Source organism: Macrobrachium nipponense, chromosome 2 (genome assembly GCF_015104395.2).
Source record: "Macrobrachium nipponense isolate FS-2020 chromosome 2, ASM1510439v2, whole genome shotgun sequence".
NCBI classification, from domain to species: domain Eukaryota; kingdom Metazoa; phylum Arthropoda; class Malacostraca; order Decapoda; family Palaemonidae; genus Macrobrachium; species Macrobrachium nipponense.
In genome coordinates, this window is record NC_087201.1 from 47,622,569 (window position 1) to 47,644,136 (window position 21,568).

Sequence of the window (21,568 nt, forward strand, 5' to 3'; positions counted from 1 at the left end):
GTGATGGACCCAGGATCCCAAACCTGAGGGACCAACGTAATCCCCCTGTCTTCTGCCCAACACAGGATTGATCGGGCTTCTTGAGTGAGAAGATCCGACTGTGTGCCGCCTTGGTTTCTCAAGTACAAGACTGCTGTGGTGTTGTCGACAAAGATCGCGACAACCGACTCCAACAGTTGTTCCTGAAATGAAAGAAGGCCTAGGTACACTGCCCTCAGTTCCCTCCAATTTATTGACATGATCCTCTCCTCCTCTAACCAAAGGCCCGAAGCGGCTTCGGAGCCCAGGTGTGCGCCCCAACCTTGATCTGGAGGCGTCTGACCAAAACATTAGGTCCGGAGGAACCGAAAGAAGAGATGTCCCTGACTTTAGGCGGTGAACTGCATCCACCACGGAGATCCTTCCGACATTGTGGAGAAGAGGCGACTATCGTGTCCTCGGACACGAAATCCCATGACTGTCGAAGTGTCGACTGAAGGGACCTCATTCTGAGACGACCTCCGGGAACCAGTTGGATGAGGATGACAAATGGCCCAGGAGAGACTCCAAAGAGAAACTGGCTGCGTTACGGAGGACAAAATTCTTCGATCAGACTCAGAAGCTTGTCTATCCGTTCTGAGCGGGAGAAGCCCTCAAAATCTGGGAATTCAAAACAATCCCCAGATAAGTCATGATCTGGCAAGGGATTAGATTGGACTTGTCGAAGTTGACACGAATGCCCAACTCGACACAAAGAGACAGAACTATCTCCCTCGACCGGAGACATTTCTCTAGAGATTCGGCCTGGACTAGCCAATCGTCCAGATACCGAAGCATCCTTACATTTAACTGATGCAGAATAGCTGAAACAGGAGCCATCACCCGAGAAAAGACCTGTGGAGCAGTGGTGAGGCCGAAACAAAGGGTCTTGAACTGGAAAAACTCCCGAGTCCGTGAAAAACCGAAGGTAAGGTCTGACTTCTTGGATGGATGGGGATTTGCAGATAAGCATCCTGCAGATCGATGGAAATCATCCAGTCCCCCTCCTGACGGATGAAAGAACAGTCTGGACCGTCTCCATCCTGAACTTGGACTTTAGAAAATGAACTTGTTCAAAACCGAAAGATCTATGATAGGGGCGCCAGGCACCCGGCCATGGCCTTTAGAACTACAAACAAAATCCGAGAGTAAAAACCCGGGAGAAGGAGGAGCTCGCTCTATGGCATCCTTCTCCAAGAGGGCCGAAAGCTCCTTCTCCAAGGCTTGACCCCTGATTGAGTGAGAGGGGAATAACTGCTGAACTCGAGAGGACGATTGGAAAGTGGAGGTCTGGAAACAAAAGGGATCTCGTAACCTTCCTTCAGGACCTCCACCACCCAAAGCATCCACCGCTCTCCCCTGCCAAGCTGACCAATGGCGAGAGAGACAAGCTCCTACTGCGGTCTCCAGGCGAGGTGATGACTCCTACTTCCGAAAATTCTTACGCAGAGACAAGGAAGAAGAAGAAGAAGAAGAAGGTCCTCCTGGAGGTTGAGCTCTTTCTCTGCCCTTAGAGCCACGCCAAGAACCTCTCCCGCGTTTCAAAGGGTGAGCACCAGAGGATGAAGTAGAGGCACCAGCAACCTGAGATGTACTCTGGAAAAAAGAGCCAGAAGGAGGTTGTTGGGCTGGAGCAGAAGGTACAGATCTGGTCCTAAACTTACGCTTACTCCTTGAAGGAACGGGAGGAAGACCAGAAGAAAAAGCTCTTGATAAGGCCCAGTGAGCTTGGGAAGAGGCATCACCTTGATGTTCCTTCAAAACCTCAGAAAGCACAGAAATATCGAAAAGGAAATCGCCAAAAGGAGAAGAGGACAACATACGGGTTCTTTGAATCTCCGATACAGAGGAGGGTAACTGCGACAAATACAGGTTACGCCTTAGAGAAACAAGAAAGGCCTGCATTGAAGCAGCACAAAGGCTCGTTTATGATAGTACAGAAGCGATTGAAATGGATGAGCAGAATTCTCAAAAAGAGGAGCATCGGGAGGAACAAACCCGGAGTCCTTGATATACATTAAAAGCCCTCCGAGGACCCACATATTGAAGGATTGAGCTTCTTGTAAGGAGCTCATAACAGACTCCATAGCAATAAAATCTTCAATTGAGACAGAGACCGAAGCCTTAGAAGGCAAGGGTTGACTTGAAAGCGGACAAAATCAGGATTGGCTTGGGGGGGTCGAGAGAATGAAGAATCATCCTGCCAGCCTGGTAAAACTCCTCTCCGGTGTCGTAGAAGAGAAGAGAGCTTCCTCTTCCCTTCCCGATCACCTTCGAAAGTTTAGCGGCAACGTCCGCCCTCACTCTCGCGAACCTCTGGGCAAAGGGAAAACGTAAAAATTCCGTGACCGGGAAGGACCATCAAGAAAAATCACCCTTCTGTAATACAACGAGGCGGAGGCTGCTTCTGCTCTTTAGGCCTCGCCTGAGGAAGAAAACTCAAAATTAAATCAAAAAGTTTCTTGAATTCTACATCATGACATCCATTCGAGGAAACATCAATATCACACGAATCCGCGTCATCATCATCATCATCGTCAGATCCTAACTTAGAAACTTCCCCGAAGTAAAATCCTGACGACTAGTTATCTTAGGCCTGACACTAATATCCCTCCCCCCTTCTCCTAAATAAGCGCCCTTTGGCACTGTTACGGGACTAACAGGGGACACGTTGGGTAAAGATTCGTTAGGCACCTGCCCGGACCGGATCCCCCCTAGGCCTTCGCCACGACGGGGTTCACAAGCCGGGGTATCTGTCGCACCGTTACCCATGGTGCTGTCGACAGGTACCTGACGAGGAGCTGAAAATGAATCTAAAAGAGTGTTAGACATTCTAGTAAAGGCTTCTTGAAAATTCTCTGACAGATTGTTAAACTTAGCTGAAATATCTCTATCTAGACTAAGCTGTAATTTCTTAAAATTCTGTTTCCAGGTAGTTTCCATTGCCAAAATCTTTGAATCTACATCAGAAATAACTTCACTAATTACCGGTTGTACAGGGGGCAAAGCATCAATTAATTCGGAATCGAAGTCGTACGATAGCGAAACCGAAGAGCCAGAACCATGAGCACCCAAGTCAAAGAATTCGTTAGATACAGTTCTAGTAATCGATTTCTTTTTCTCCTTAACCGTTCTTTTACGCTGCAAGATTGTTTGGCGTTTCATATAAGCAGTCATATCCTCGTCAGACCAGGGCTTACATACGTCACAACGAGAAGTCAAGTCACAAACCTGTCCACGACAAGAGCTACAAATGTCATGGGGTTCATACTCCCTGCTACTCATCCTTGTCCCACAAACCGGGCAGTCCTGATGTTGCTGGCAGAAGGAAGCATCGTAATTTCTTGGCAATCCATTGTAGAATTGGACAGGTCAGTAGTTCCGGGTCGCGCAAAAGTTCGTAATTTAAGATAAGAACCACAACAGAAATCAAAGTTAATTCACTATTTCGTGATGTAATGCGTGAGTGGTAATTCACATAAAGTCTCATTTAACAAATAATGAAAGCTTTAAAGGCACAAAAATGTTTAAGGAAATTTATAAAGAGCGGCCGTGATGTAAACAACACGGGCGCTCGTTAACAACTGATTTGAGGGAAGGTTTTTGTATCTGTCAACGACAGTGTTGCCAACTGGCGGACAGAATAGGAGGTAACAGGGTTCCCAATGTGGTAAATTTTGGTGCGGTTTTTGGGGATTTAGGGCTAGATAAATTATATTAAGGTAATGTTTATTAATAAAACTTTTTTACGTCACGAATTCATGCATCATTTTGTGATAATATTTTCTGTGTTGCTTTGATCGTTTTACAATTTGTTTTATACCAAAATCATCACAATTTTGTTCGTTAACCCTTAAACGCCGACTGGACGTATTTTACGTCGACATATTTTGTCTCTCGGGTGCCGACTGGACGTATTTTACGTCGACAATTATTTGGTCTCTGGGGCCACGGACTTATTTTAGTCGGCATACAAAAGTTTTTTAAAAATTCGCAGAAAAATACTTTTAGGCCTCCCAGCCGAAAACTCTAGAATCACGCGCATTGGGGGATGCTGGGAGTTCACGGATCAAGGTGTTGTTTTGTTTACAATCGTTACGCAGGCGCGCAAGCGCGAATTTCTTTCTTGTCGCACTGAAAAGTATCTGTGACACATCTCGGAAATTATTTAGTCACTTTGACATAGTTTTTGTACCATTGTAAATTAGCCGTTACATGAAGTATTATATATGAAAATGTGCGCATTTTTATGTAGAATATACAACAATAAAATACTCATGAATGTAGCTTTTATCAGTTTTGAGATATTTTCATATAAATAACAATAATTGCCAAAATTTCAACCTTCGGTCAATTTGACTCTACCGAAATGGTCGAAAAACGCAATTGTAAGCTAAAACGCTTATATTCTAGTAATATTCAATCATTTACCTTAATTTTGCAACTAATTGGAAGTCTCTAGCACAATATTTTGATTTATGGTGAATTTTTGAAAAAACTTTTTCCTTACGTCCGCGCGGTAACTCTTCCGAAAAAAATCATACATGCAATTGTGGTAATGTTTGCACCATTTTAAAATTAGCCGTTATATAAAGTTTTATATATGGAAATGTGCGCAATTTCATGCACAATACAACTAAAAACAACCCATGGTTGCAGCTTTTATCAGTTTTGAGATATTTTCATATAAATAACGATAATTGCCAAAATTTCAACCTTCAGTCAATTTTGACTCTACCGAAATGGTCGAAAAATGCAATTGTAAGCTAAAACGCTTATATTCTAGTAATATTCAAGCATTTACCTTAATTTTGAAACAAATTGGAAGTCTCTAGCACAATATTTCGATTTATGGTGAATTTATGAAAAAAATAACATTTTCTTTACGTCCGCGCGGTAACACTTCCGAAAAAATCATACGTGCGATTGTGGTAATGTTTGCACCATTTTAAATTAGCGTTACATAAAGTTTTGTTTTATAATTGAAAATGTGCGCAATTTCATGTAGAATACAACAAAAAATAATTGAAGGTTGTAGCTTTTCTCATTTTTGAAATATTTGCATATAAATCACGATAAATAGAAAAAAAAACCCGTTTCGGTCAACTTTGACTCTACCGAAACCTGGTCCGAAAAAACGCAATTTTTTGTAAGCTAAAACTCTTACAGTCGAGTAATATCAGTCATTTATCTCATCTTGAAACAAATTTGAAGTCTCTAGCAAAATATTTAGATTTATGGTGAATTTAAAAAAAAATCTTTCCTTCCCTCCGTGCGCGGATTCTCGCCACAAATATCCGAAATACGTACGTACCTTTCTCGGAATATTTGCTCCGTTTCATATTAGGCATTTCATAGAGTTTTATATATGAAAATGTGCGCAATTTCATCATGTAGAATAAAACGAAAAATATTGAAGGTTGTAGCTTTTCTTAATTCCGAAATAATTGCATATAAAAAATATATATATAAAAAAATTCGACATTCGTTCAACTTTAACTCGTCAGATATGGTCAAAAACTGCAATTGTAAGCTAATACTCTTACAGTATAGTAATATTCAATCATTTGTCTTCATTTTGAAAGTAATTGGAAGTCTCTATGACAATATTTAGAATTATGGTGAATTTTTGAAAAAAATATTTGTTTACGTCCGCGCATTACGAATTCATGCATTATTTTGTGATAATATTTTCTCTGTGTTGCTTTGATCGTTTTACAATGTGTTATATACCAAAATGATCGCAATTTAGTGTACATTACAACGAAAAAAAAGTAACTTGTTACCTTTAACCGTTTTGCACACAGCGCGATTTGAATACAATTATATATGAAATTTCGTTTTTGCGCTATCATATATCGCATTATTTATATATGATAATGATAATTTTTTTCATTTCTGATGGTTGCATACTAAACTTCAGCCAATGACAAAAAAAGGAGCCAAAAATGAACTCTTAATCTTGAAAACTAAGCGCGCTGTGATTTTTTGAAAAAAATATTTTTTCCGCTTTCGCGCTCACTCTGAAACCCCTCCGGCACACGGGAGACAAATTGTTTTTTACCGCTCCGGCGTAAGAGGGTTAATGTGAATTCGTGTTATTGATTTTGTAAAGTTTAGTGTTAATGTTTTCTGCCGTTTGTCCTCCTCCTCTGTTACCACTTTCAGACATCGTCTCACTCAGAAGGTAAGGTTCCAAATTTTACTACATACATACGTATATGTACGTACAGTATTTCTTGTACCCTGTACACTAATACACTTTATTTACATGTACAGTAACGGTTAGGTTAGGTATTGAATGGTCCAAATTGTTGTATTTCATTGTTTATTGGTCAATTTAGCTTTATTATAAAATTAATTTCGTAACCTGAGGCACTACTGTAATGGAACATCCCATTAGGTTGTTTAATTGTGAGGGGTTTGAGAAGTCAGTAAGCATGAGGAGTGAAAATACCCTTGCGGTGTTGTTTGGTGATAATACAAATGAGGGTGAAATTGATTATGATGGGTTTAAGAAGAAATTGGAAGGGGTGAACTTGGAGACTATAAAGAAGGTGGACAAGGGTACACAAGATTTGGATAGATTGGGAACAACACCAAGTCATGAGAAAGACAATACATGCAGTGCCTAAGTTTCCTTTAAGTGACAGTGTTGAAAAAGAGTGTGGGAGTGAGTGTTAATGAGAGAGAGCTAGCAGAAGTGAGAGTGGCGGAGTTTTGGATAACCTGAGTTAGGCCCTAGCTGAGTTAAGTGAGAGTATGGAAGAGATGATAAAAGCCATGTCAGGTGTTAGTGGGGTTTGGGGTTGAAGTAGACAAACAAAGGCTGGGTGAATCTAGTGCAGTTGTAGTAGGGGTCAGTGAAGAAGAGGTGGTAAATAAGAGGCCATGGACCTGAAGTCAAGGTCCAGTTCAGGAATATGAATGGATAGTAAGAAAGGGATTTTGAAAAAAAAAAAAAAAAAAAAAAAAAAAAAAAAAAAAAAAAAAAAAAAAGTTAAGGAGACTTCCTCTATTTTAGCAAGGGGGAGTGGTATGCTAAATGTAGCCTAAACATGGTATTTCCTTTTCTTTTTAATGTTTGTTTGCGTGTGTGGGTGTTGGATTTGTTTTATTATTCATGCTTGTTTTTTTTTTCACTTGCAGTTTGTGGTCGTGTTAAGAGGTAACTATTTAAGGCGTCTGTAATGTTTAGTGATATCTTGATGGCCTGGGAATGTCCTAAAGAGGCCAACAATTTAGGGGCTTGCCTGTGGAATCAGTATTTGCAGTATGCTACCAGGAACTTAAAATTAACTGTGTCAGAGCAAAATGATATACTACTTCCCTTCAAACCAAGGTTTGAGAAGTTAGGAATACATACAAGAGAGGTCAATTGCTGTAGAAGAGCTGTTGAAAATAAGAGTAAGAGTAGAAGTAGAGTATTATCACTTGATAAAATATATAGGGAGAGTATGCAAAGTTGCAAGATTGTAGAAACAAAAACACTTGATAAGTGCAACTCTTCTTCCCGTTCCTCCATTACTGATGGGAACTGTGATAAAAAAAGTCTGTGTTGGAGTTGTTGTGTGCCCACCTTGTGGCTGTAGCAGTTGATGGAAAAAATAAAAGGTGCCAAAATTAAGGGTGCCATCTCAACACACTTGCCACAAGAAAAACTTCAACAGAGATAAAAGGAGGAAAAAAATCCTTGCTGATCTCTCCAATAGGAAGAAGGATATCAACAACAAAAAATTGGCTGAAGCTGAGCAAGCTAACTTCCATTAAGAATTCATCTTAGAAGAATTAGATTAGGGGGCTTTAATTAAGTTAAGGCTCCTTTGATAGCTGGGGGAAAATCTAAGATAAGTTGATGAACTAGAGTACGTACTAATTTAAGCTAAGTTAGGTATAGAAGGAGAAAGTTTATCAAACTAAGATTTTTTTATGGCCACACTAGTACTATCAAGGAAATAAATTAGGTTAAGGAAAATCTGAGTTTCATTAAATAACCTCCAAATCTTTTCCCATCATACTGAACCAATTGTGTCCATATCAAAATGACCCTACACAGTCCTTGAACATCCTGGGATGTTAGTCATCGTCTGGAAACCCCAGGACTACTGGGATCAATATCTAATTGCATTAAATCTAGCCTAGAAAACCAGATACAAGAGTTCTGTTTACTATCTTCTAAGTATGCCCTTCTCTTCTAATTCAGCAATTAATCATCCTCTCTATCTCCCCCAAAGACCAATCCTTGCAATAATCACAAAGGTTGTCTGAATTCACCTTTTGATGATTCATACATACTAGTAGTTCGTACGGATGTCAATTAATCCAATCTGGTCTTACAACTACTTACCTTGCAAAATCTGACAGATTTTAATAGGGAAGATTGATAGGAATCCATATTTCCCAACACAGACCAAACCCAGACAATCCATTCAATAGCCAAGACAAAAAAAAAATTTCAGAGCACTCGTCTACACATCCATCCTTATTAGCCGAATAGAGACAAATGGCAATCAAGACATTCTCTGTCTTGATTGCCCCCAACCCAGGTAACTCTATTGGGATGGTTTGTTAATGACTGTTTTAATTCTAACACTTGTCGAGCCTGCAGCAAGCAGCTGCAGAAAAGCTAATGATAGTGGGCAAGTTCCACCTCAAAAATATTTATTTACAAAGTGACTACAAAACAAAACAAAATCCAAAAGTTACTAAAATTAAGGAAGTTAGATCACATAGTGAAAAAAAGGCAGCAACTAAAAACACCACATGAAATTACTACCAAAAGTCATAAAACTCACTAATAAGTAGGAAGCCAAAAAAAAGTTGACATACTTACAAAGTGACTACAATGTCTTGGGACGACTCATGTGCCTTCTTCTTCTCAACAAGAGCCAAAACGTTAAATCCAAACTTATCTAAGAGGTCTCTGTTTCGTAGAGCTTGGAAATCCCAGTCTACTTGACCATCCTCTTCTGCGATATGAAGCACATAATTCTCGACTCCACCACTTGAGTACAAAACCATAAATGAGAGAAATGCATCAGGAGTTTCATGAAAATTCATCATAATAATGATAAATCAAATATTGAAAATTACGGTGCTATTAGTAACAGTACGTAATTATTCAAACCCTAAATTATATCATTTAGAAAATACTGATACTGAAGAGAGAAATGTCTCTAGATATGAATTGAACTACAGACTATAAAGTACAATCCCATGAACTTCCACAAGTTAAGATCTTGAAAAAAAAACTGGTGTGATTATCAGATACAGAAACCTCATTTGCTTTCAAATATAAATTACTTTTACAGTGACGTACTTGTAAATTGTATCCTACTAAAGTCCATGAGACTATTTTCAAAGTATACTATTTTAAGTCACTATGCAGCTTACAGGATTTGGATTTCAATGAAAAGAAGTTTACAGTAGACCCCCGCCTTCTCATGGTTCAGGATTTGTGGCTTCACTTACTTGCAGATTATTTTGTATAACTTATCACCAAATTCTTCTATAAAAATTTGGTAATTTGCTGATTTTTTGTTGAGAAATATTCACTAATTACTGTATTTTCTAGACTAAATACAGTTTTTATGATAAATGATATACTAATTTTTAAATAATATTAAAGTATAAACATGTTGAACTATCAATGAAAAATTATTATTCCATGAATACTAAATATTAAGGTAATGTATACAGCATTTAGCTTCCTAGAATTTCCTCAGTTGGACTGCTTCATTAGTGTATGAGAGAGAATGAATGTATACTTGAACAAGAGAGGTTACTTGAATAAAGGATTTTGACGAAGGAAAAATCTATTTCTGGGCGAGGGGCCTGTGTCGCCCAGTGAAATCCCACCCTGTATGTGTATTCCTCACCCTGCTTAACCTAAGCTTGGGTGCTATCTTCAGGAATGACGTCAGAGGCGCTCACTGTAGTAGTAGAGGGTAGCGGGGCTATAGTTCAGCTCCTCTGTAGTTGGGGTTTTGGCAGAGGAAGAAGCTAAATGGCAGGGTACCTCTGGTAGTGGTTTTCACTCGCTCTTTATATATACCGACACCTTTTATTAAAAGGTGAGCGAGCCATTTACCTTGGCACTAACGTTTCTCTTTTTCTCTGGTATGAATAGCAATATTTATACCTAGAAATAGTATCAAAGGAACCTATTTCACTGGGCGACACAGGCCCCTCGCCCAGAAATAGATTTTTCCTTCGTTCAAAATCCCTTTTCTGGGCTCAGCCTGTGTCGCTCCGTGAAATAGTGCCAGAGAATTAGCTCCACCAAGCTTGGAAGAAAATACAAAATACTGAAATTAGCAGGTAAAACAAACATCAGTAAAGTTAATTAGTATACGTAATGTACAACTTAAAAGTACAAAATTGGTACAAAGTGAAAGGTAAAGTAAATTTTACCATCTTAAAATTACTTAGCTTAAAACTTAAAGGTACTAAGCCTAATAAACTTGAAGGTACTTAACAGTAAAACATGTAAGATACAGAGACAATCAAGTTGACAATCATACAAATAAGCGAGGGAACTGAGCCCTAACGCAAGCAACAATGTAAGAACAATTACATCCAAGGCAATATGTACACTAGAGGCGAACTAGCTAAGCAAGGGTGCAAGTGAGGCAGGCAGAAGGGAAGGCTACAGTGAAAGATTAATAAGTATAATAAGCAGTGTCAGGGGAATGTGTTTCCTGCTGCCACTGCCGAAAATTTAAGGGCCTCCAAAGACTTTAAGTAGTGTCGTTTAAAGACTGTCGGAGATTTCCAGCCTGTGTATTTCTTAAGATCGTCAAAATTCATATGTTGAAAATAATTGATAGATGTGGCAACTGCCCTAACATCATGAGGCCGTGGGAAGGATTCCGGGTTGGGTTGTTTAATAAAGTACAAAATTTGTTGTCTGATGCCTTTTAAGGAAATCGTACCACCCTTCTCCCTGATGAATAAGGGACCTGAAGACTTTAGGGTTGTTCTACTCAAGTAAGCACTTAAGGAGTTAACCGGACATAGGGACTTGTCCTGGGGGAGTGGTAAGATTTTCCATGGGGTCCACCTATCTTGTGGGTCCTCTTTTTTGGCTAAAAATTGACGATCTGGAGAAAGAAGTACTTCTCCTGAGGGGAGGAATTCAATGTGACCTGATTCTCTCGAAAGAGCCAACAGTTCTGAAATTCTTGCTCCTGATGCTAAACTTAATAAAAATAAAGTTTTCCTCAGGAGGGTTATATAATCACACGATTCATTATTTATTTCTGAGGCCAACTTAAGAACGACATTCAAGAACCAAGAAACTGACTTAGGTCTCTCGGTGGTCCTAAGTCTAGCACAAGCTTTTGGCATAGAGGAAAAGTAAGAATCTGTTAGATCTATACCAAAACCAAACTGGAAGATCTTTTTAAGAGCTGATTTGGTAGTGGTAATTGTGCTTGCTGCAAGACCTTTCTTGAACAAAGTTCTGAAGAAGGAAATGGCCAAATTTGTGGTCATTATTTGTATTTGAGCCTTTAAGAAACATAGCTAGTTTCTAAACAGTCGAGTCATATTGACGTAAGGTAGATTCCATTTTATCTGATTCCAGAAATGCAATATTTTGGGGATCGGTGTTAGCGTTCCTGTGAGCTGCAAACTTCAAGAAATCCATAAAGTTAGGGCTTTCTGAATCCTTGAGGAAGCGGACACAGTCCGTGTTTGAACTAGCTGGGTTAGTTTGGGATTGGGAATCCGTAGGGGCCGGAGTCCTAATTCTAGGAGCAGTGGGAACCAATTGCTTTTGGGCCAATTGGGAGCTACTAGAGCCACCCGGCCCTTGAACGATCTTAGTCTGTTCAGGACTTTCAGAAGAAGATTCACCGGAGGAAACAGGTAGATCTTCTTCCATTCCAATCTATTGCCATAGCATCCGTGGCATAAGCCAGAGGGTCCAGGTTGGGTGCCACATAGCAAGGGAGTCTGTGATTTGACTCCGTGGCAAAGAGATCTACCTGAAGCCCCGGGATTTTCGGACAGATCCATTTGAATGACTCGTTGTCTAGGGTCCACTCCGATTCTAGAGGGGCAGAGCGTGACAGAGCGTCTGCTACCACATTTCTTACCCCTGCTAAGTGGGTGGCTGACAAATGCCAATTGTTCTTGTCCGCCAGAGAAAATATGGCTATCAGGACATGATTCAGGTGACTTGATTTGGATCCGCCCCTGTTTATGCAGTGAACTACCAATGCATTGTCTAGGACCAGTTTGACATGAGATTTCTTGTGTAGCCGGAGCTTTTTCAGAGTAAGAAACACTGTCATGGCTTCCAGTACATTGATATGTAGCTTGCGGAATGGTAGGGACCAGGTTACCTGGACCTTTTTGTACAGCGAGTACCCTCCACACCTGCTAAGGGGACGGGTCGGTATGGATCACTAGAGACGGTGGGGGGAATTAAAGGGGTACTGCCCTTGATAGGTTCTTCACTTCCATCCATGGATGGAGACGTTTCCGCAAGATCACCGGGATAGAAGCTAGCTTGTCCTGGGACCTCCGGTTTGCTTTTGAATGCCAGACCCTGTTTATGTCCTTCAGTCTGGCTTTCAGAAGAATGTCTGTGACCGACGCAAATTGGAGTGAGCCTAAGATTCTTTCTTGGTTCTTCCGGGAAGTTTGGCGTTGTTTGAAAAATTGCCTTGTAGACCTGGCTATTTCTTTCCTTTTCAATGGCGGGATTGACAGAGTATGTAAATCCAAGTCCCATTGCAGGCCTAACCACTGGAACTGAGATTCCGGTGTTGGTCTGGACCTGGTTTTGTTTATTAGGAACTCTAGATGTTCCAGAAATTTGATTACTTTGACCGGTGCCTTTTGGCATTCTTTGGGGGACTTTGCCCATATGAGCCAATCGTCTAGATACGCTACTAGCATTATTCCTTGAGACCTCAACTCTTGGACGACTGCTTCCGCCAGTTTCGTAAATATTCTAGGGGCGATGTTGAGCCCGAAAGGCATTACCTTGAAAGAATAAGCTTTGTTTCCTAGCTTAAGCCGAGGAATGGGCGGAAGTGTCTGGCTATTGGAACATGATAATAGGCATCTGTAAGATCTATAGAGGTTGTGACGGCCCCACGGGGAAGTAAGGTCCGCACCTGTGAAACGGTCAGCATCCTGAACTTGTCGCAAGGAATGAATAAGTTTAGGTGTGACAAGTCCAGGATGATTCTTCGCTTTCCTGAGTCTTTCTTTGGCACGCTGAACAAGCGTCCTTGAAATTTTAAGTTCTTGACCCTTGATACTACTCCTTTGAGAAGATCTTGGGTATACTCTATCAATTCCGCTGTCGGTTTTTGGTAGAAATTGTTGGGTGGAGGAGGACCTTCTGTCCAACTCCAACCCAAACCTTTGGTCACTATACTTTGAGCCCAAGAGCTGAACCCCCACCGTTGGCGGAAGAGGTACAGCCTCCCTCCTACCTTGGGACTCTCACTGTTGGTTTGCGGAGGGGCGGCCTCCCCGTGCTCCCCGGAAACCTCTGCCCCTGTTGGTGGCCCTGCCGGATCCTCGTTGTCGAGAGGCACCCCTGGCACGGTTGCCTCTGTAAACCTATTAAATGGCTGAAAGGCCTGGGCCTCAATAGCAGAGTTATAGGCTGGCGAGACAGCAAAGGAAGTTGATGGCTGGGCTGTTGGGGTGGTTGAGTCAAAAGCACATACTGCTGTTGAGGGTGTGCTTTCGAAGAGGAGTGCTGTGGTACCTGGGGTACCTGCACCGCCTGGACCAGAGCCTGTTGTGAAGCCTGGAAGGACTAGAACTTCCTAGGCTTCTTTTTCAACCTGGGGTTGGTTCCGGAGGATCCCCGCTTACGTTTGGTTACCAGACCCCACCTGACCTTCAGGCTCTGGTTGACCTTAGAGGCCTCGTGCAGCACCTCTGCCACTACCAGAGCAGGGAAGAGGTCTGTTCCCCAAATGGAGGAAGCGATCAGCCTGTTAGGCTTGTGGCGGATGGTGGCCTCCCCCAGACCATGCTTCCTTCAGTTCCTCCTCGCGACGACAAAGTCATAGAAGTTGCACTGCATTGTATGCAGTAACGAATTTGCCATGACCTTAAATAATGGCTCTTGTTCATGAACAAGAGCAGTCATTTCCGCCATCGTCAAGGAGGAGAGTGACCTACTGAGCCTAGTCCGGGCGTCGTACTCCGTCTGGACTAGTGATTCAGATAGCCTGGGGAGCCTCTCGCTGAACAGCGTTGTGGCGCAGTCGGGTTTCAGCTTTCCTACTGTGAAGGTGGGTGCTGCACCCTCAAAATAATTTTCTGATCCGGGAATCAGAAGGGAGGTCGGCTCCATTTCCCGGAGCTGAGGCATAGGCTCATCCTTCAGAGCTGCCTGGTATGTAGCTTCCACTACCTTATAGGTAAGTGGGAGCGGAGTGCCTTCCACTGTGGAAAAAATGGTGAAAGGGCTTTTGAAGGCGGTGAGTCGAGTGGTTTCAAACTCCACACTCATCCAGACTTCTCAGCCACGCCTGCTGCGCCTGTTCCCGAGGGAGGATGACAGTCTCCTTCGGGACTTTATCCTCACGCATCATGGCTGTGTCAGTTAACCGGACGTAGCCCATGAATGGAGGTTGAAGGTTCTTGGGATAAAACTTGAAGTCTTCCAACCTCTGAGTCCCAATACCTTCAATGGACAGCATGCCGTTCACAAACGGAGCGTATGCCGCAATCCTCCACGGGTTGTTCAGCTTGAAGTCCGGGAGTCTTGACGAATCCGGTATGATGGCAGGCAATGCTACCTGACCGGACTGAGAGTGGCCTGCCACGAGCGAGTCCCTAATGCCCGTCATAGCATTCTCCTGGGCAGCGATCCTCTCCGTCAGGGATTGGATCGACTGACCCGAGGCCTCAACCGAGCTTGAAAGCTGGGAGAACATCTCCTGAAACCTAGTGTTGACTAGGTTCCCAACGACGAAGGAGGAAGACTGGGTCTTCTCCTTCCGAGACCTATGCTTAGGGGACTGCGGCGCAGAAGAAGACGCACCTTTAGCTTTATCCGTAGATGTGGAAGGGATAGGAGAAGGAGAAGGAGAAGGACTCAAGGAAAGCCCTTGAGCCCCTACAGGACCTGCCTCAAGTACACCCTTACCTTCACCCATGACATCTACAGTCATGGGCTCTAAGTCAAGGTTGAGAGCCGCCACGTCCTCTGCGACGTCCTCCGTCAGGTCCCCTTCCACCGGGAGCGAAACCATAGCTTGGATTCCGGCGATGAGAGGAGCGGCAACTTGGGGATCCACGACTGAACCCCTCTTTGCGCTGGGGAAGACTAGGTCAGCAATGTCCTGGGCCAAGATGTACGGGCGGCCTTTGGGAGAATTCCTCCCAAAACCCTTGACCCAGGCCTTCAAGTTGGCTAAAGCTGCTGCCCTCTTCGCTTCCAAGCCCTGTAAGAAGGGTTAAGAGTTAGCCATATTGACAAGATGACTGGAGTATATGAATCAAAACAATTCAATTTGTAAATATGCACATAAGTGAATATAATGAGCGAACGAATGGACTCAATACCATTGATAACGGAGACTTACTTTGGTGGAGGCTTCTCCAACCAAGGCGTAGCAGGTGAGGCAGTTTTCATGGTGCCACACCAAGTAGTCGTCTACCCGTACGGCGTACCCGGCGTGGGAGCGGCATACTTCATGTCCACAGGGATCCTGCAGGACGGCATTACAGCCGGGTTCCAGGCAACAGATGACCTGTAAGTCAAAGGATACATGAGTATCATGACAACCTCCGGGGAGGTTATAGAACTTAATGCTATAAGTCTAATTTGTAGTAGGCGCCGGAGTGGAGCCTACCAACAAGGGAATATATATATATGTATGCATGCAGTCACATATGTAAAATATATAAAGGTTTACAGCGCCGGAGTGGTTCCGGAGAACCAGACCAGTAACACCGGTATGGCCCTGCAACTATCAAGGTAACTGCCGCACTGCAATGCATAGCTCCGTGTTACTTAAGAGGGGGAGAGACTACTAGGTCAACTCCACCGTGGGGCCGGAGTATGCCGCAAGCAACTGCAAGAGTGGCAGCGAGACAGTGAAACAGAAACCCATAGAGTGACATTCCAGACATGTACAAGCTAGGTTGTGTGTAAATGCTATATATATTAATGGAATACCAACTGTACACATGTACGGTGGATGACACCCTGAGGAAACTGCCGGAGCAGAGAGGATGGTGAGTACTTAGGGTGGTAGGGGGGGATGCGGGGGGCGGTGGGGAGGTGGTCCCGCCTCCCCTGCCTGGTGGCTCACTGTAGTATGGTGAAGGGAGGGAGGGGGAGGGTCCCCAAGCCCCGAGCAAAGCAACTGAGTACGGCAGGCCTGAGCGCTGAGTGTATCCAACCCCACCTACCTCCGAGAGAACTCCCCCTCTCATGCGGACTCGGATAGCTAGCTGCGCAGCGAGCGAGTCATCACTCCACCGTGGTGGGTGGGTATGGTGTGGAGGGGGAGGGAGGAGGGGAGGAGGGGGGAGAAGGTCAGCAACGGGGTGGCTCGTATGCGATCAACTGGGAACCTTCCCAGCCGGGTGAACAGACACGCAGTGTGGAGGGCCAATTGATCACAAGGGGCCAACCGGCCATAAAAGTCGCATATAGCACACAACAATAAATAACCTTAGAAACATACATATAAATATAAAATTAAATAAATATAAGCTAGACTAACACGGGGGGGAGAAAATAATAATAATAATAATAACAGCGTAAGATAAGGATGTCCAGGAGGGGTAGGCTAATCGCGAGTCTGACGACTCGGGTGTGTTAGCCTAACCCTTAGGCGGCTAGTCGGTATGCTGTACCAATTATGGGGGCAGGAGACTAGGAGCCAGGACATAAAACGAAGGGACTAGGTCCTAACGTAAGGGAGAGACTCCTAACGAATCGGGATCTGACTAGGTAAGGCTACGATCCGAAACATGCGGTCGGAGTGAGGGGGATCCCGTGAAAGACTAGACTGAATAAAATTCAAGCTGACTGCATGAAAATCACAATAAAATAGTTATGGAAAAATAAAATTGTACTGCTAAGGTAACTCTGATGGTATAGGAGACCAAAAGAGTGCGGGAGCCGCCATGCGGTCCGGGAGAGAGAAGTGGGCGCGGGAACCATGAAGCTCACGCTACCTTATCTCCTCCTAAACACAATAAAATGGGTGAGATCTGCATAATTGAGATAAAAAACCATAACAGAAGTACTGAACTTGGATGCAGTAGCTTGACCCATCGTAAAGAGAATAATCCAAATACGTCAGCGCAAAAACACAGCACAAAACAAAGACGCGTGTGATGCCAGTGACGCTATCAAAAGGAATGACGTCAGAGGCGCTCAATGTAGTAGTAGAGGGTAGCGGGGCTATAATTCAGCTCCTCTGTAGTTGGGGTTTTGGCGGAGGAAGAAGCTAAATGGCAGGGTACCTCTGGTAGTGGTTTTCACTCGCTCTTTATATATACCGACACCTTTTATTAAAAGGTGAGCGAGCCATTTACCTTGGCGCTAATGTTTCTCTTTTTCTCTGGTATGAATAGCAATATTTATACCTAGAAATAGTATCAAAGGAACCTATTTCACGGAGCGACACAGGCTGAGCCCAGAAATGCAGTTTTAACACTTAGTTGTAAGCTCAACAAAGCCCCAGTGTGTTTATTATGGAGCCGAGTTACTTTTACAGTGGTAAAAAATTGTAAAAAGCAATTTTCACTAGATAGGTATTTTACCTTAATAAGAAGAAGTGATTTTGGAAAATCGAGTGTTAGTGAAAGAAACGGGCAAATAATCATCCCAGCCTAGCTGGTAAGTCAGTAGGAAGCAGACCACCGTCTTTCCTCTCCTCTCTATTGAGCACCGGCTCAAGTAAGACTTTTTTTATTACTGTATTGCATTTGATTGTTTTCATGTCTTATCATTATGCTAAACTTATTGTGATATAACATTTTATTTGTTTATATGAATTGGTACTGTTTTTACGTACATATTGTGGTAAAATCTTACTGTCTCCTCATGACGTATGATAACTTGAAATCATTCACTCATTATTCCTCAAAAATATAAACGCTCCCTCCCCCTATCTCAAGTTAGCTGTGCATCACCGCAATGACGAACAATTTTGTTAACAGTTCAAGCTAAATTTTACTGTGAAAAGCTTTGTTCTTACATTTAATTTTTTAGTTGAAAATGGTTAAACTATACCATCTCACTCGGCGCATCGAACACTGGCTCAATTAAAGACTTAGCTTAATACTATGGGAGTGTGAGTTAAGTCACATTTAGAGTTTAAACTCTAGAAATAAGCATTTATTAGCATTTTTAGAGACCATGACAAACTTGTGAAAAGTTTGCCTTGCTTGAGGGGTTCTGGAACCTAACCTCACATATGTTGGGGGTAGTATTACTGTAGTATGTACTTCACAATCTTGGACTCTAGGATAAATTTCTTAAAGAGAGTTCAAGAAAATGCCCCTTCTGATTGGTTCATCACTGTTCTCAGGAAGGACAATAGTACCCTGAATGTAATTCACAATCACGTTTTAATCTTTACATTTATATTATCTATTGTTGTTATAGACATATAGGCCTCAGACTGACTCTTTGTTGTTACTTCTCCATGTCTTTTCTCTTATCTACCTAAACAACATTTCTGCCGTAGAATGTCTAGTAAATAAATAATTCTCCACCTTAAGTGCTGATAGTCTTTGGTCAGTTTCCAAGGTTGGAACCAGTCCCAAAGAGAGAGTTGAGTGAGTCAAGGTTGGGTCAAGGCGATATCTGCTTTTTTGGGGTGGCTTATGTGGCATTAAAGTTTTATGCCACCTTGTTGTTGATTAATTGAGTTTTCCTGGGGATAGTCATTTGCCATGCCAGATGTAGGGAAGTTTGGTTTATTCTCCATATATAAAAAAATAAAAAAAAAATAAAAAATTATTTAGGATGAGGTACCTCTCACTGGGGAGGCCCAACTGGGAGAGGAGCAACAATATCACCTAGAGTGGTAACTGGCCTGGGGTCCTCACCTGAATATACAACATATCCACAGTCCCTTAAGGGTTTTCAGTCCATCGAGATCGGGTCCAGCAATGAGGGCATGGTTTAACATGAAAATTTCCCCTCGCTCGACCACATCAGGTATTCTAGTTTTACCAATGGAGCAACATGCCGTCTAACTCCAACCTCCATCAAATTAATGAGCAGTGCATTCAGTTATCAATACCATGCCAAGATTGTCAATGAAAGAGGAAGAAGAGAAGGGGAAAATTTATAGGAGGAGGAGAAATGAAGGAGTCAAAGGCCCCAATGTTCAATTAAATTCACAGCAGCAAGAGTAGGCATAAAATAGCACACTCTCCCTGCAGTAAATCCCTAAGCTTCCCACCTCATCAAGATGTTGGGATCAGGTGGTCATAGTTCTATAAGTTTCCTGGCATTTACTAGTCCACTATGGAAATGGTCAGAAGATAAATATCCCTGAAATCCTACATACTGACTGAAGAACAGCTAAAAACATAATTATATTGAAAAAATCTAGATCATCATCTACACAGGGAAAGGTCATTAGTTGCATCAGCTATTGAGCTGTGATCCTGGAATGCTGCCCAATCAGTTTGACCAATGTTCCATTTAGGTAACCTTGAAGATGAAGGATTCCCACAATTTTACTTCCTATGATGGAACACAGGTTATTTTCTCTGATTGGTAATGATATCAACCCAAAACAGGGTTTCCACTATTCACCTCACCCATAATAACAAAGGGTAGCTGTTGCATAAGGGATTTATTTAAATTCATCAATGGGGAAGACTTCCCTGGTAGATATCATCTATGGGGAGGACTTCACACTATGTGGTAGATAGAGAGTACATGCTGTCTAGTATTTTCTTTGCAAATGGATCTGTAAACCTATCACTTACAATGTAGACAGGATATACTTAAAAATATTTTGTGAGGGGTCTTCTATACAGCTACACCCTTATGGCTTATTATAGTTATGCTATAAAGGGAATGATAGGATGTATACTCTCGTGGGCTGGGACATATTATTAATAATAGTCTCCTGCAAAGCTATACATACAGGAGGCACTTCTAATATCAGCAGCCTTAGTTCTTCCCATTTAACTTTTAATCCCTGGCATTCTACTGGAGAAAATGAATGAATCTTATTTAGATTTTGAGGCAGTTAAACAGGGGTCCTTTTAAATGATTTTTACTTTACTCCTGTCCCTTACTCCTGCTTCTTTCTCCGAAGGACACTGATTATTGGTGGCTGTCCTCTCTTTTAATGTCGATGATGATGGTGCTGTTTCCATAGAAGAGGAACTTGCCACAGAAGGCAAATCCTCCCTAGCATCATGAGTGTTGAGCACCTATGATGGAATCTTCATCAGTGAAATTTGAAGCTCATGAACATCAGATAAAGCTGGTGCTACCTGAGGAGTAGTGGGAGTCAGATACAACAGGTGCATCTGCCAAAGCATCAGGAGCACCAGTCAATGTTGGTATAGGCTATAGAGAGACACTTACAACAGACATAGAAATTGATGCCTCCAAAGAGGCCAGAGTGTCAGCTACACCTTGTGCAACCTCCAAAAAGACAGACACAGCAAGTACAGCTGATGCAGTCTCCAGAGAGGCAGGAGTGTCAGGCTTATCTGGCACGGCCTCCAAAGAAGCAGGAGCACCACAGACAAATGGTGCAGCCTACAAAGAGGCAAGAGCACTAGAAATCACTAGAGCTCATATGAATAGGCAGGAGTGTCAGAAATTACTGGTGCAGCCTCCAAAGAGGCAGAAGTACATGCTGCCACTGACCTTCCCTTTTTCTACCAAAGGATGCACTTCTGGAAGCATTAACAGTTCTTCTACGGTTTGCAGCAATACTTGAAAAGGATATTCCCAGTCTAACATTCGCTTACAACTTTCACTTACTTCTCTATAAATATGGTGTATTCCATATTTATAGATCTGTATTTCCATTTCCATGATCTACACATCACAATTTTGGGAAGACAATGAATGGTTCTCTCTGCAATGTATATATACACTTTACCTCTTTATTATATACACCATGTTCTGCTTCACTACATTTAACATGTGGCAGGCTTGCCTTGTAGCTTCTGCTTACAAGATCCTGCCATATGAGCATATTCTAGACAACTAAAGCATCTCCTTGGTCTTGGGATATATTGTTCAACCTTAACACTTTACCATGCTGCTTTTACTACATTTGGTAAGCAGGTTAAATTAAATGTAATTATCACATTTACCAGTAGAACTAAGGCACCACTACCTTCATCATTTCAATTCTAATCAAACCTTGATCTTTTAATTCTTCTACAGGTTTATCTTCCAACTGGGTAATCAACTGAGATGCATGTATAATTCTTTTGGTGTGATTCCAAGAAGTATGTACTGAGCAGTCTATTTCTCAGAAGCAACAATTCTTTAATTTTTCACTATCTTTGGCTGAGGTCGATTCTACTGTCAGTTTTCCTCAACCTTCAGATGACA

The 21,568-nt window shown here is 42.3% G+C and overlaps 1 protein-coding gene across 1 annotated transcript in view; it reads right to left on the bottom strand.

The window, feature by feature from the left end:
* LOC135220558 (target of rapamycin complex 2 subunit MAPKAP1-like) overlaps nucleotides 1-21,568 on the bottom strand; it is a 290,454-nt gene that overhangs the window by 80,108 nt on the left and 188,778 nt on the right. Inside the window, exon 6 of the mRNA XM_064257774.1 lies at nucleotides 8,852-9,022. Within this exon, the coding sequence (XP_064113844.1) occupies nucleotides 8,852-9,022 (171 nt within the window). The remainder of the gene's footprint in view (nucleotides 1-8,851; nucleotides 9,023-21,568) is intronic.